General features: G+C 36.4%; 1 protein-coding gene across 1 annotated transcript in view; it reads left to right on the forward strand.

The window, feature by feature from the left end:
- LOC107292797 (integumentary mucin C.1) overlaps window positions 1–11,826 on the forward strand; it is a 16,959-nt gene extending 5,133 nt beyond the window's left edge. Inside the window, exons 6-12 of the mRNA XM_015821922.1 lie at window positions 626–790; window positions 2,816–2,968; window positions 3,210–3,407; window positions 3,625–3,765; window positions 3,985–4,131; window positions 9,422–9,571; window positions 11,421–11,826. Coding sequence (XP_015677408.1) covers window positions 626–790; window positions 2,816–2,968; window positions 3,210–3,407; window positions 3,625–3,765; window positions 3,985–4,131; window positions 9,422–9,571; window positions 11,421–11,428 — 962 coding nt within the window. The 3' untranslated portion in view covers window positions 11,429–11,826. The remainder of the gene's footprint in view (window positions 1–625; window positions 791–2,815; window positions 2,969–3,209; window positions 3,408–3,624; window positions 3,766–3,984; window positions 4,132–9,421; window positions 9,572–11,420) is intronic.
- Window positions 11,827–12,685: the final 859 nt, after the last annotated feature.

Raw genomic sequence — 12,685 nt, forward strand, 5'->3', positions numbered from 1 at the left:
ATATATATATATATATATATATATATATATATATATATATATATATATATATATCAGCATATATATATTACAAATTCAGATTTCTTTTTGCTGACAAAGAAATCTGAATTTGTAATGTATCGCAGTAGCGACTTGACAGCATATATATATATTATATATATGACAGCATATATATGTATATGTATATGTATATGTATATGTATATGTATATGTATATATATATATATATAAACATCAGCATTTTCCCTCATAATGCCACCTTATTTGGGTGTCTTTGCTATTGTTCCAGCACTCTTATATCAATTTGCATTGTGTAAATCATCACAATGCCTAGAAAACAATCCTCTTTAACGCTTTCAAAATTTGGGAAGCTTGAAGATACAGAAAACAGAAAGAGGGAGTAGGATTTGTTTGTTCGTCCTTTTTCAGCTTCTTCCTTAACTATGCCGCCATACTTGTGGCTATATTAACTAAAATATACATGCTATTATTTCTGAGAATTCTCACAATGCTATAACAGAAGTATGAGCATCACTGAAAGAGGGACAATGATGCTGCTTTATTACCAAGAGAAAATATTCAAAGACATCAAGACTCAACTTCTTTACTATAATTTTGTTTTAAGTACCTGCGAGGCTATGTGGAATGGCACCCAAGAGACGAGTGTCGTGTGGAGCTCCTGGCATCTCTGCTGATGAATGCATGGCGAAAGGATGCTGCTATGAACATTACCAGTATGCCAAAACAGTCCCCTGGTGTTTCCAGCCATATGAAAAACAAGGAAATTATTCTCTCTGAAGAACAAAATTGAAAGAAATGTGGTTTGTTTGAAGATGCTTCCAAAGTGAAGGGCAATAGACATAACATTCGTATGGGGATTTGCTCATATTCTTTGTATTATTGTAGTAAATGTTTAGTATTGAATATTTTGAGGGTATTCTGCTTTACTTCTCACTTTTGCAGAAGGAAGAATTATAGCATCATTACTAAAATTATCGAAGAATAAATCAACAGCAAATTCATATTTTTGCACAATTCCTGAATTATAAATAATATTCAATTCACTAAACGTAATAATCTTTCTCTGGACTAAACATTCAAAATAAATAATCTGAAAGTACATTAAGGTTTGTACTCAGTGCACAGATTTAAAGGCATTCGTTCAGATAGAGTCTTACCCCTTCTTGGATAGATAGCTGTAAAGGCATGTACACAAATATATCCTTGGATATCTTAACTATATAGGTGGTCCAAAATAGGGGAACTAGATTTTTAAATAAGAACAGAGCAAACACAACCATGCTTACTCCATTTGAACACCTTTCCAATCCTAGGTGAAATTAAAGCAGAGGCCCCCAAACTTTTGGGCACCAGGGACCGGTTCCATGGAGAGAGGTTTCTCCGTGGACAGGAGGGGGTGTGGTTTCATGTACTGCCTGAATCCCGTGGATGGAGCTTTGCTTGTCTGCCCCGCCTGGTTTCTGGCATGCCACGGACTGGTACCGGTCCACGGAGCGGGGGTTGGGGACCCCTGCTTTAAAGCAATAAAGGTATCCCTCATTTAGCTTCATACAGTGACTGTTTGCAGTTATGACAGTGATAAAAAAGTAACTTTGTGACCAATCCTCACACTTATGATACTTCCAAATTTCTAAAGCAAAAGAAAGCGGAATTAAGATCATAAGCACAGTCATGTTTTCACTTAACAACCATTTTGTTTAACAACTGAGTTGCTGGTCCCAATTATGGTCACTAAATGAGGACTACCTGAAATTAGCTTGAATTCTAAGTATTGTAAAGGTCACCCACTTCAGAATGCTTTGCTTTTAAAATTAGCAAAACTGGTTTTCTTCCAGATTAGTATAAACATAAAAGCAAGTCTTCTTGGGAACTTCATACCATTTTTTTCAGTTATCCAGACTTAAAGAAACTGGACTTTTCCCATGGCTTTTGTTGCTTTTATTTAATTGAATTTTAATTGGTTCTGACATTGGGATTAGTGTTTAAGGGTATATATTTTCCCTCTTTCCTCTTAGATTTAAATTAACTTTCGAAGAAATGTTTCCTATATTCTGTGAGTGCATTTGAGAAGGAAAATGCATTTTGATTAAATGCAAAATGGGGTGTTACTCAATCTACATACCTACCTGAGACGTTAGTTTCCATATTGCTAAGAATGGGGGGGGGGGAGTTTGTACTAGCCAGCAGAAAGTACCAGAAAGAACAGAGTCGAGTGAGGGAGCAAAAGCCTTTTTTAGTAAATTTGTGTTGGTATGAAGCAGAGGGGGTTTTTTTTTTTTTAAAAAAGGCATGGTTTCTTAGTTTGCTAAAATTTGTTTCATCTGAAACTGTTCAATATTTGACAGTTGGCTAGTGGCCTAACTTGGGCTTTATAAACACCTGACTGACATTTATTATTTTTCCCTTGCAAATATCCGGATACCTCCACCACACATCTAATAAAAATCTAAATAACATTTTCTAATTACTTAAGGTGGAGCTTAACAGGTAATTTGTTATCTGAATGAAGTACACAAACATTGTGATATAAAAGAAGCTCCATTTATGCCACATAATACTCTCTTTGATCCAAATCTCTACTTTCCAAGAGTTGTGTGCTATGAAGAATCAGAAAAGGGTCTGGTTATGTCTAGCTATTTTAATTCTAGGTTGCAGCGTACTGCTCGAAGGAGTAGCAGCTCCACGTAAGTACTTTACTTTAAACTAGCATTTTGTTGCAATGTTTAAGTACATGGAAGACACTAAATATGATATTTAACTCACCTAATATTTGGACAGTTTTATCTCATTACAGATATGTTTAATCTTCTAGATAATCTTATTTCTGCTATTGCTAAGCTTTACTGGTTTGACAGCCATTCGTCAGTTAGGCAGGAGTCCCTGACCCCTGGGCAGCGGACCATTGCCACTCCGTGGTCTGTTGGGAACCAGGCTGAGCAAGAGGCAGGCGAGTGTGTGAAGCTTCATTGGTGCAGGCAGAGGAGCTAGGTTGCCCGTGTGAAACCATCCCCTCCCCTCCTCCCGCCGCCTCTGCTGCTGCTGGTCTGTGAAGCCAGAAAGGTTGGGGACCGCTGAATTAAGGATTAAACTATGCACGCATGCTTTACAGTATAACATTTTAAAAATAGTACTCGAACATTCTTTTTGCGATACACATGATGCTGGCTTCCATGGTGATAGCTAAAAAAAAATCATTTGGCATACATTGGTAACATGGGATAACCATGAGTTTTGTCTTTTGACAGCAAAATGCCGATGTGACGTTGATCCTCACAAACGATCCAACTGTGGACCTCCCGGGATCACTCCCCAGGAATGCGAAAATAAAGGATGTTGCTTCAATTCAACAGTGCCAGGAGTCCCTTGGTGCTTTAAACCAACAAAATGTAATTGATCTATGTGATACTAAATCAGACTTTTCCAACTCTTAAATGATATCCAAATTGGTGGAATAGATAAGAACTTTGAAACAGCTATCTTGCTGGGGGTAGCAGTGAGACAATATCACAGATACACACGATGCTGGCTTCCATGGTGATAGCTAAAAAAATGATTTGCCATACATGGTAACATGGAATAACCATGAGTTTTGTCTTTTGACAGCAAAATGCCGGTGTGATGTTGATCCCCACAAACGATCCAACTGTGGACCTCCCGGGATCACTCCCCAGGAATGCGAAAATAAAGGATGTTGCTTCAATTCAACAGTGCCAGGAGTCCCTTGGTGCTTTAAACCAACAAAATGTAATTGATCTATGTGATACTAAATCAGACTTTTCCAGCTCTTAAATGATATCCAAATTGGTGGAATAGATAAGAACTTTGAAACAGCTATCTTGCTGGCGGTAGCAGTGAGACAATATCACAGATACAAATGATGCTGGCTTCCATGGTGATAGGTAAAAAAAAATCACTTGCCATACAGGGTAACATGGGATAACCATGAGTTTTGTCTTTTGACAGCAAAATGCCGATGTAACGTTGATCCCCGCAAACGATGCAACTGTGGACCTCCCGGGATCACTCCCCAGGAATGCGAAAATAAAGGATGTTGCTTCAATTCAACAGTGCCAGGAGTCCCTTGGTGCTTTAAACCAACCCCCCCAAAATGTAATTGATCTATGTGATACTAAATCAGACTTTTCCAGCTCTTAAATGATATCCAAATTGGTGGAATAGATAAGAACTTTGAAACAGCTATCTTGCTGGCAGTAGGAGTGAGACCATATCACAGGTTCTTTATTTTTTTAATTGTACATTAGAGTGACCCAGACTCAAGAGAAACAGAGAAGTACTGGACCCTGGAGAGATGGTTTCTTTATATCTTCTTCTAAGAGTTGGAGAGATGTTTCATTTTATCAAAACAAACATAGAAGGTTTTTCTCATTGTGGCCCAAACCCCCAAATTTATGTTTTATATATAGAAAGATATTATCTAAAAGAATATATAGCTTCAATGATAGAGGCAAGCTTGAAAGTTAGTTGAAGAGTACTGAAACATTATCCAAATTATGCAGTGTATGTAAATCCATTTTCCAAACTACTCCTAGTTGACAGTTTGTCAATTATTGAGGTCATAAATAGAGGTAGTTGAAGTTCAGAAAAATAAATAGATCTAAAGATGATCTAGATAAAGTATCTAAGCAAATTTGTGGTAATTAAAGATGCTGCCTGCATGAGCAAAAATTCTAAGCAAAAAATTGGTCTGTGTAGTACTTCTGATTCAACTCCAGGAGTTTCAGTGGAAGACTGCAAATGTAACACCTGTTTGTATCTCTTTAATGTAGCCACATCTTTTCTGGGATCGTACAGCTGTGGCTGCCACTTATCTCCTTTAAAGAGTTACAGACAGGTGTTACATTCCCACACCTTCATTTTCAAAGCTCTCCTTTGGAACAAATCTCAACCACTGTACAGGACAATCAGATTTAGTTAAAATTGAATTGTCACAATCAGGGTCCATCAAGAGAACCCTTAAAAGCTATCCGTTAGGTTTTGAGTTCTACTGAAACATGCACACCTGATTTTACCTTTTGAAAGAGAAATGAGGCAGGAGATCTGTGAGCTTAATTTATATTATTCATTAGGCCATGGGCAGTTTTAATTCTTAAATATGAGTCAACATCTTAAAAGTATTGTAATGCATTTTGAACTATAGGCATTCTTTATTATGTCAGGCCATTGTAATTTTGATGACAATTTTAATTATAATTACACGCTGCTTACTAAATTTTGTCTGAAAATAGTATGTGTTCTTACCCTATTATTTCATGTACATGGTTAGGGGTTGAAGTCTGCTAAATAAATAATTCTCTTGGCTGNCTTTCTTAATGGGGATCAACGTCACATCGGCATTTTGCTGTTAAAAGACAAAACTCATGGTTATCCCATGTTACCAATATATGGCAAATGATTTTTTTTTAGCTATTACCATGGAAGCCAGCATCATGTGTATCTGTGATATTGTCTCACTGCTACCGCCAGCAAGATAGCTGTTTCAAAGTTCTTATCTGTTCCACCAATTGGGATATCATTTAAGAGCTGGAAAAGTCTGATTTAGTATCACATAAATCAATTACATTTTGGAGGGGTTGGTTTAAAGCACCAAGGGACTCCTGGCACTGTTGAACTGAAGCAACATCCTTTATTTTCGCATTCCTGGGGAGTGATCCCGGGAGGTCCACAGTTGGATCGTTTGTGGGGATCAACATCACATCGGCATTTTGCTGTCAAAAGACAAAACTCATGGTTATCCCATGTTACCAATGTATGGCAAATGATTTTTTTTAGCTATCACCATGGAAGCCAGCATCATGTGTATTGCAAAAAGATGCAAGTACAAAAAGTTGGGGTTCAGAACCTCCCATTGCAGTACACCTTGCATCACAATTTGCCCTAGACACACATGCCACTCATATGTAATGGGCTGCAGCATTCAGAAGACCAAAAGCATAATCAAAGTTAGGGGTCTCATTGATATTTACCACTATGATCCTTAGCCCAGGAGATCTGTGAGCTTAATTTATATTATTCATTAGGCCATGGGCAGTTTTAATTCTTAAATATGAGTCAGCATCTTAAAAGTATTGTAATGCATTTTGAACTATAGGCATTCTTTATTATGTCAGGCCATTGTAATTTTGATGACAATTTTAATTATAACTACACGCTGCTTACTAAATTTTGTCTGAAAATAGTATGTGTTCTTACCCTATTATTTCATGTACATAGTTAGAGGTTGAAGTCTGCTAAATAAATAATTCTCTTGGCTGCTACTAATTTCTGGATAAGAGGTATTCTTTTGGAATATTGCTTAGAAGTAACACAACTATATGATAAAGACTTTTTGGGGAAATAACAGAACCCAAACTGCTTTTGACAATCATTACAACCCAAGCCCAGTTAGATGAGTTATTATTCAGAGGTTCCTTAAGGTGAGACATTTAAATACTTCAATATAGTTCTGAAATGATTTCCTAAACAACACAGCATAGTGTGCAACACATGTTATGAAGAATATAGGGTTTTGTTTTGCATTTCTCAGTGATTTGATACATATTTTATTAAACTTATTACTTCTAACTGCTACAATATTTTTAATTCTTGTTCCTCCTGCTCAGATGAGTTGAGAATTATTGTAACGGAACATAATAAAATATAAGTTTAATAGTGCTCCCTTTAGCGGATGTTGAATGCATCAGATTCCAGATATTTCTCTGAAATAATGGATAGTCCATTGTATCTGAATAGTCTAGATAAGGTAGTCATATTTGCATATATTTTGTTACATTTTTATGCAATTTCTGTCATTCTATGTCATTTTAATTATGACTTCATTATGCAAATAATACACATTGACACAAAAATATAATTTTCATCATTTGCAAAATGATTCTATTCAGTGCTTTTTTTGTTAAAAAAAAAAAAAAAAAAAAAAAAAAGGTGCCGGAACTCATGCATATCATACAACCCGCCTTGCCTACCCTACAAGGGTCCATCCAAAAAAGGCGCTGGAACTCCGTTCTGGGTGTTTTATAACAAAAAAAAAGCCCTGATTCTATTCCACAAACGTAAATTTTGTATTCTTTCAGATTTAATGGACATTCAGAACTAATAATGACTTCTTCTGAATGGTACATTAAATTGAGATTTTAAATCAGTCTCCGCTACAGTCAGAGAAAGCCACGGGAAATACATGCACTTATCTGTCTATGTAAAACACAGCACCTCCTGATGGCTTCACCCAACAATACATCACCCAATTGTTGTTACCAAGATAGACAGCATGTACAGCTATAGTATCTAAAATCTACTATAAATAGTGTATTCAGAACCAAATTACAGCTAGCCCTGACCCACTAATCCTGAGTTAATTTATTTTCCAAACAGATAAAAAGGTGTGTCCTACAGATGTGAAACTCCGGAAGAACTGTGGCTATCCAGGAATCCCGGCTGATAAATGTGCAAAAAGAAAGTGCTGTTTTGACAGCAAACCACCTGGTGTCCCATGGTGCTTTTTTCATATCATTGTGGAAGAAGGTAAGGAACAAGTATCAGTTTTGATGAATGTAACAACCTTTTATAGGAGATACATGCTAAGATACTTTCTGGCATATAATACAGTATAGATTTCCATTGTGAGTAGAACTCCTCATTTAACTGCATTTGCTTACAGTACCTTAGAATTAAAATGATGTATGCACATTTAATTTTTACATCAGTGTTTCCCCGTTTCTTAGTTTATAATCTGCTAGCAGGAATTTTTTTGGGGGGGGTGTTTTGTCTTACCTTCGGGGAAGGGGAAATTATTATTATTATTTATTATTTTTATACTACCTTACAGTAAGTCTGTTTTAGGGCTTAGGCTACAGTTTGGGTAGAGATTCCCATCTCAAAATGACAGGACACAATATCACCAATTTCAATAATTATAGCCTGGGAATTGCACATCAAAAAATAACAAAACAAAAACAGGGTCTGCATGGGTTTCCCAGGCACTTTGTCTTCTCAAAACCCAGGTTTCAGATTATTCTAGAAGTAAAAAAAAACAGAGAGAGAAAACATTTTGTTTAATTTTCATTTTATTCAGAAACTGCTATAAACTCTGCAATCTATAAGCCATTTTCTTAAAACATAGACCAGGGGTCTCCAAACTTGACAACTTCAAGATTTGTGGACTTCAACTCCCAGAATTCCTCAGCCAGCTGGTTGGGGAATTCTAGGAATTGAAGTCCACAAAACTTAAAAGTTGCCAAGTTTGGAGACCCCTGACATAGAGCACTGGTTGCTTTTATCAGACAGCAATGGTTATGATTCTTTTTTTTTCAAATTTAAATTTTTTTATTATTTTTATCATAAAAAAAAAACACATCACAAATACATCACAATACAAAAACCCTCACGCCCCACACCCCACACCCCACACCCCGGACTTCCCAAACCTTATCCCAGGATACTATTCAACTAAAAGTAAACTACTAATAATATCCCTAACTCCACAAAATAATATTCTACATAAGTAGGTGAAATATGTAAAAAAAAGAAACAAATTATCTAAAAGCCTAGATTATATTCCACCATTCTATGCTTATTTTGAATATAAACAATCCATCTTCTCCATATTNCACAGCATAGTGTGCAACACACGTTATGAAGAATATAGGGTTTTGTTTTGCATTTCTCAGTGATTTGATACATATTTTATTAAACTTATTACTTCTAACTGCTACAGTATTTTTAGTTCTTATTCCTCCTGCTCAGATGAGTTGAGAATTATTGTAACGGAACATAATAAAATATAAGTTTAATAGTGCTCCCTTTAGCGGATTTTGAATGCAGCAGATTCCAGATATTTCTCTGAAATAATGGATAGTCCATTGTATCTGAATAGTCTAGATAAGGTAGTCATATTTGCATATATTTTGTTACATTTTTATGCAATTTCTGTCATTCTATGTCATTTTAATTATGACTTCATTATGCAAATAATACACATTGACAGAAAAATATAATTTTCATCATTTGCAAAATTATTCTATTACACAAATGTAAATTATGTATTCTTTCAGATTTAATGGAGATTCAGAACTAATAATGACTTCTTCTGAATGGTACATTAAACTGAGATTTTAAATCAGTCTCCGTTACAGTCAGAGAAAGCCACGGGAAATGCATGCATGGAATCTGAATTTTAATAAAATGGAGGTCAGCACTTATCTGTCTATGTAAAACACAGCACCTCCTGATGGCTTCACCCAACAATACATCACCCAATTGTTGTTACCAAGATAGCCAGCATGTACAGCTATAGTATCCAGAATCTACTATAAATAGTGTATTCAGAACCAAATTACAGCTAGCCCTGACCCACTAATCCTGAGTTAATTTATTTTCCAAACAGATAGAAAGGTGTGTCCTACAGATGTGAAACTCCGGAAGAACTGTGGCTATCCAGGAATCCCGGCTGATAAATGTGCAAAGAGAAAGTGCTGTTTTGACAGCAAACCACCTGGTGTCCCATGGTGCTTTTTTAATATCATTGTGGAAGAAGGTAAGGAACAAGTATCAGTTTTGATGAATGCAACAACCTTTTATAGGAGACACATGCTAAGATACTTTCTGGCATATAGTACAGTATAGATTTCCATTGTGAGTAGAACTCCTCATTTAACTGCATTTGCTTACAGTACCTTAGAATTAAAATGATGTATGCACATTTAATTTTTACATCAGTGTTTTCCCCTGTTTCTTAGTTTATAATCTGCTAGCAGGAATTTTTTTGGGGGGTGTTTTGTCTTACCTTTGGGGAAGTGGAAATTATTATTATTATTTATTATTTTTATACTACCTTAAGTCTGTTTTAGGGCTTAGGCTACAGTTTGGGTAGAGATTCCCATCTCAAAATGACAGGACACAATGTCACCAATTTCAATAATTATAGCCTGGGAATTGCACATCAAAAATAACAAAACAAAAACAGGGTCTGCATGGGTTTCCCAGGCACTTTGTCTTCTCAAAACCCAGGTTTCAGATTATTCTAGAAGTAAAAAAAAAAAGAGAGAGAAAACATTTTGTTTAATTTTCATTTTATTCAGAAACTGCTATAAACTCTGCAATCTATAAGCCATTTTCTTAAAACATAGACCAGGGGTCTCCAAACTTGACAACTTCAAGATTTGTGGACTTCAACTCCCAGAATTCCTCAGCCAGCTGGTTGGGGAATTCTAGGAATTGAAGTCCACAAAACTTAAAAGTTGCCAAGTTTGGAGACCCCTGACATAGAGCACTGGTTGCTTTCATCAGAAAGCAATGGTTATGATTCTGAATGCAGCTAGATTCACTTAAGACCCTCCGTTTTATATCTATATTTTGAGAACAGCTCCAGCATTGCAGGCAGTGATGTATGTCTTACTAAGGTGGAATGAGAGGTGAGATTGAAGGGAGAAACCGATACTGGGCTAAGGATCATAGTGGTAAATATCAATGAGACCACTAACTTTAATTATGCTTTTGGTCTTCTGAATGCTGCAGCCCATTACAGATGAGTGGCATGTGTGTCTAGGGCAAATTGTGATGCAAGGTGTACTGCAATGGGAAGTTCTGAACCCCAACAATTGAGCCCAACATTTCCATTGCTAACCAAGGCAGTTGTTAAGTGGATTTGCCCCATATTATGACCTTGTTGCCATTGTTATTAAGTGAATCATGTGATCCTTAAGTGAATGTGGCTTCCTTCATTGACTTTGCTTGTTGGAAGCAAATAGTGAACACATGACCCCGGGACAGTGCAATTGTCTCGGGGTCATGTGATCACCATGTGCTAAATATATGCGATAACCATGTGCTAAGTACATGCCAATTGCTAAGTGCCCAAACTTTGATCACGTGACTGTGAGGACGCTGCAATGGTTGCCAGTGTGAAAACCAATCATAAGTCACTTTTTCCAGTGCTGTTGTAACTTCAAAGAGTCACTAAACAAATGGCTGTAGGTTGAGGACTAGCTGCAAATCATGGACTTTGTGTTATGATGTCAGGATTCATATTTGACTTTTGAACATATACACACGACTTCCCGTGTAAGTGCCTGACACAACACTGGAAAACACTGAGTAATGTAAAGCCAATTGGAAGGGACCCTCGTTCAGTTGTTGTGATGTGAACAGATTTGATATAAGCCAATTCTGAATGTTGCAGACAAAAGAGGCTCTAACTTACTGGGGCTGAAACCAGCACCAGAGTAAGAAGGAAATTAGTGTGATAAATATTTCAGAGACAAAAACTTGCAGTTATGGTTCTAGTAGAATATGTGTTGTTACTTTTTGGGGGGTTGATAGAAATAGAAATAAGAGAGAAAAGCTGAAAAAAGCTTGACTTTTTTTCCCCTTTTCTTCCTTTTCAGAGTGTTAAAATGATGCTTCAGGAAGGAGCTTTCACAAAGAGCGTGCTTTCAACAGAACTATTCAAGCACAATGTTATCCCATGTGCTGTAGTAATTTTGGTTTCTGTGATACATTATTGCATCTTAATAGTAGACACTTAATTACAGATGTTGTCACTTCTTTACATCTGCTAAAGGCAATCATGATGATAAGAAAGCAATATTTTTATGTTTATGAATGCATTATAAATTTGCCTCTTGTGTTGATATCCAGGTAGTAGCCTATATACGTGAGACATTAACTTTTTGTAACTGAAAATTTCATTTTTGACGGGCTTCTGTGATTAGAAATATACCACTTAAATAATATGCTATTAAATCATGCAAAACAAATTGAACATAAATGTTTGTGCTAATAGATCATCTAGTACGCTTTATGAAGTTTACTATAAATCCTTGTCAGTGATAAAAAGCTTCTGACATCTTAAATAACAGCAGAGAATGAATGAATGAATGAATGAATGAATGAATTTCAGAACTCTCTCTGCTTTGGGGCAGCAGTTTCACCCAATTTGGAAATCAAGAGGCAAGGAAGAAGTTTCTCCTGTTCTTCTTCAATTACCCAACCTGCAACGTGTTCCCCACCTACCAAGTTCCTCTCTTTCTCAGTGTTAGTTACCATCTGCAGAAGACCTATTGTGCAGCCGTGTGAGCAGCGTGGGTTTGTGAGAATACTGAAAGTAGAAATGGTAAAGAAGTGATCTGAATATATGTATCGACCACGCACTGAGTAGCAGGCCCATACTTATATACAGACAACCATCCAACCTCAAGCAGTTTCTCACAAGCAACAAAAAAGAACACGACCATGTTGCCAAGATGAAAATCAGATTCTGCAACACAGCCTTTGTCCCCAAATCTACACTACAACAGCACTATCACAAGCCCCAATAATATATATTCAAGATTACAAGTACCGTTACAAGCTTTTCCTTCAATGGGATCTCTGTCATCAGCTGCCAGCAGGGCCATTCTGTATTCTACATAGAACAAATGGGGAACATTTGCACAGAAAAATTAATGAACACAAGGACTCAAACATACAAAAATAATATCAGAGCCTTCTAATCTCCCAGATATTCTATAGCAAACCTCCAAGTTACTGCTTGAGAAAACAGGGCTTTAAGCACAGAGTGAAAAATTGTTGAACTCATATACATCAAAAGAGTTCACACAATCTGAACTCCCAACATGATTTTTTTAACATGCTACAAATGTTAATTGAT

Source organism: Protobothrops mucrosquamatus, unplaced genomic scaffold, assembly GCF_001527695.2.
Source record: "Protobothrops mucrosquamatus isolate PMUCROS unplaced genomic scaffold, P.Mucros_1.0 scaffold1426, whole genome shotgun sequence".
Classification (NCBI taxonomy): Eukaryota; Metazoa; Chordata; class Lepidosauria; order Squamata; family Viperidae; genus Protobothrops; species Protobothrops mucrosquamatus.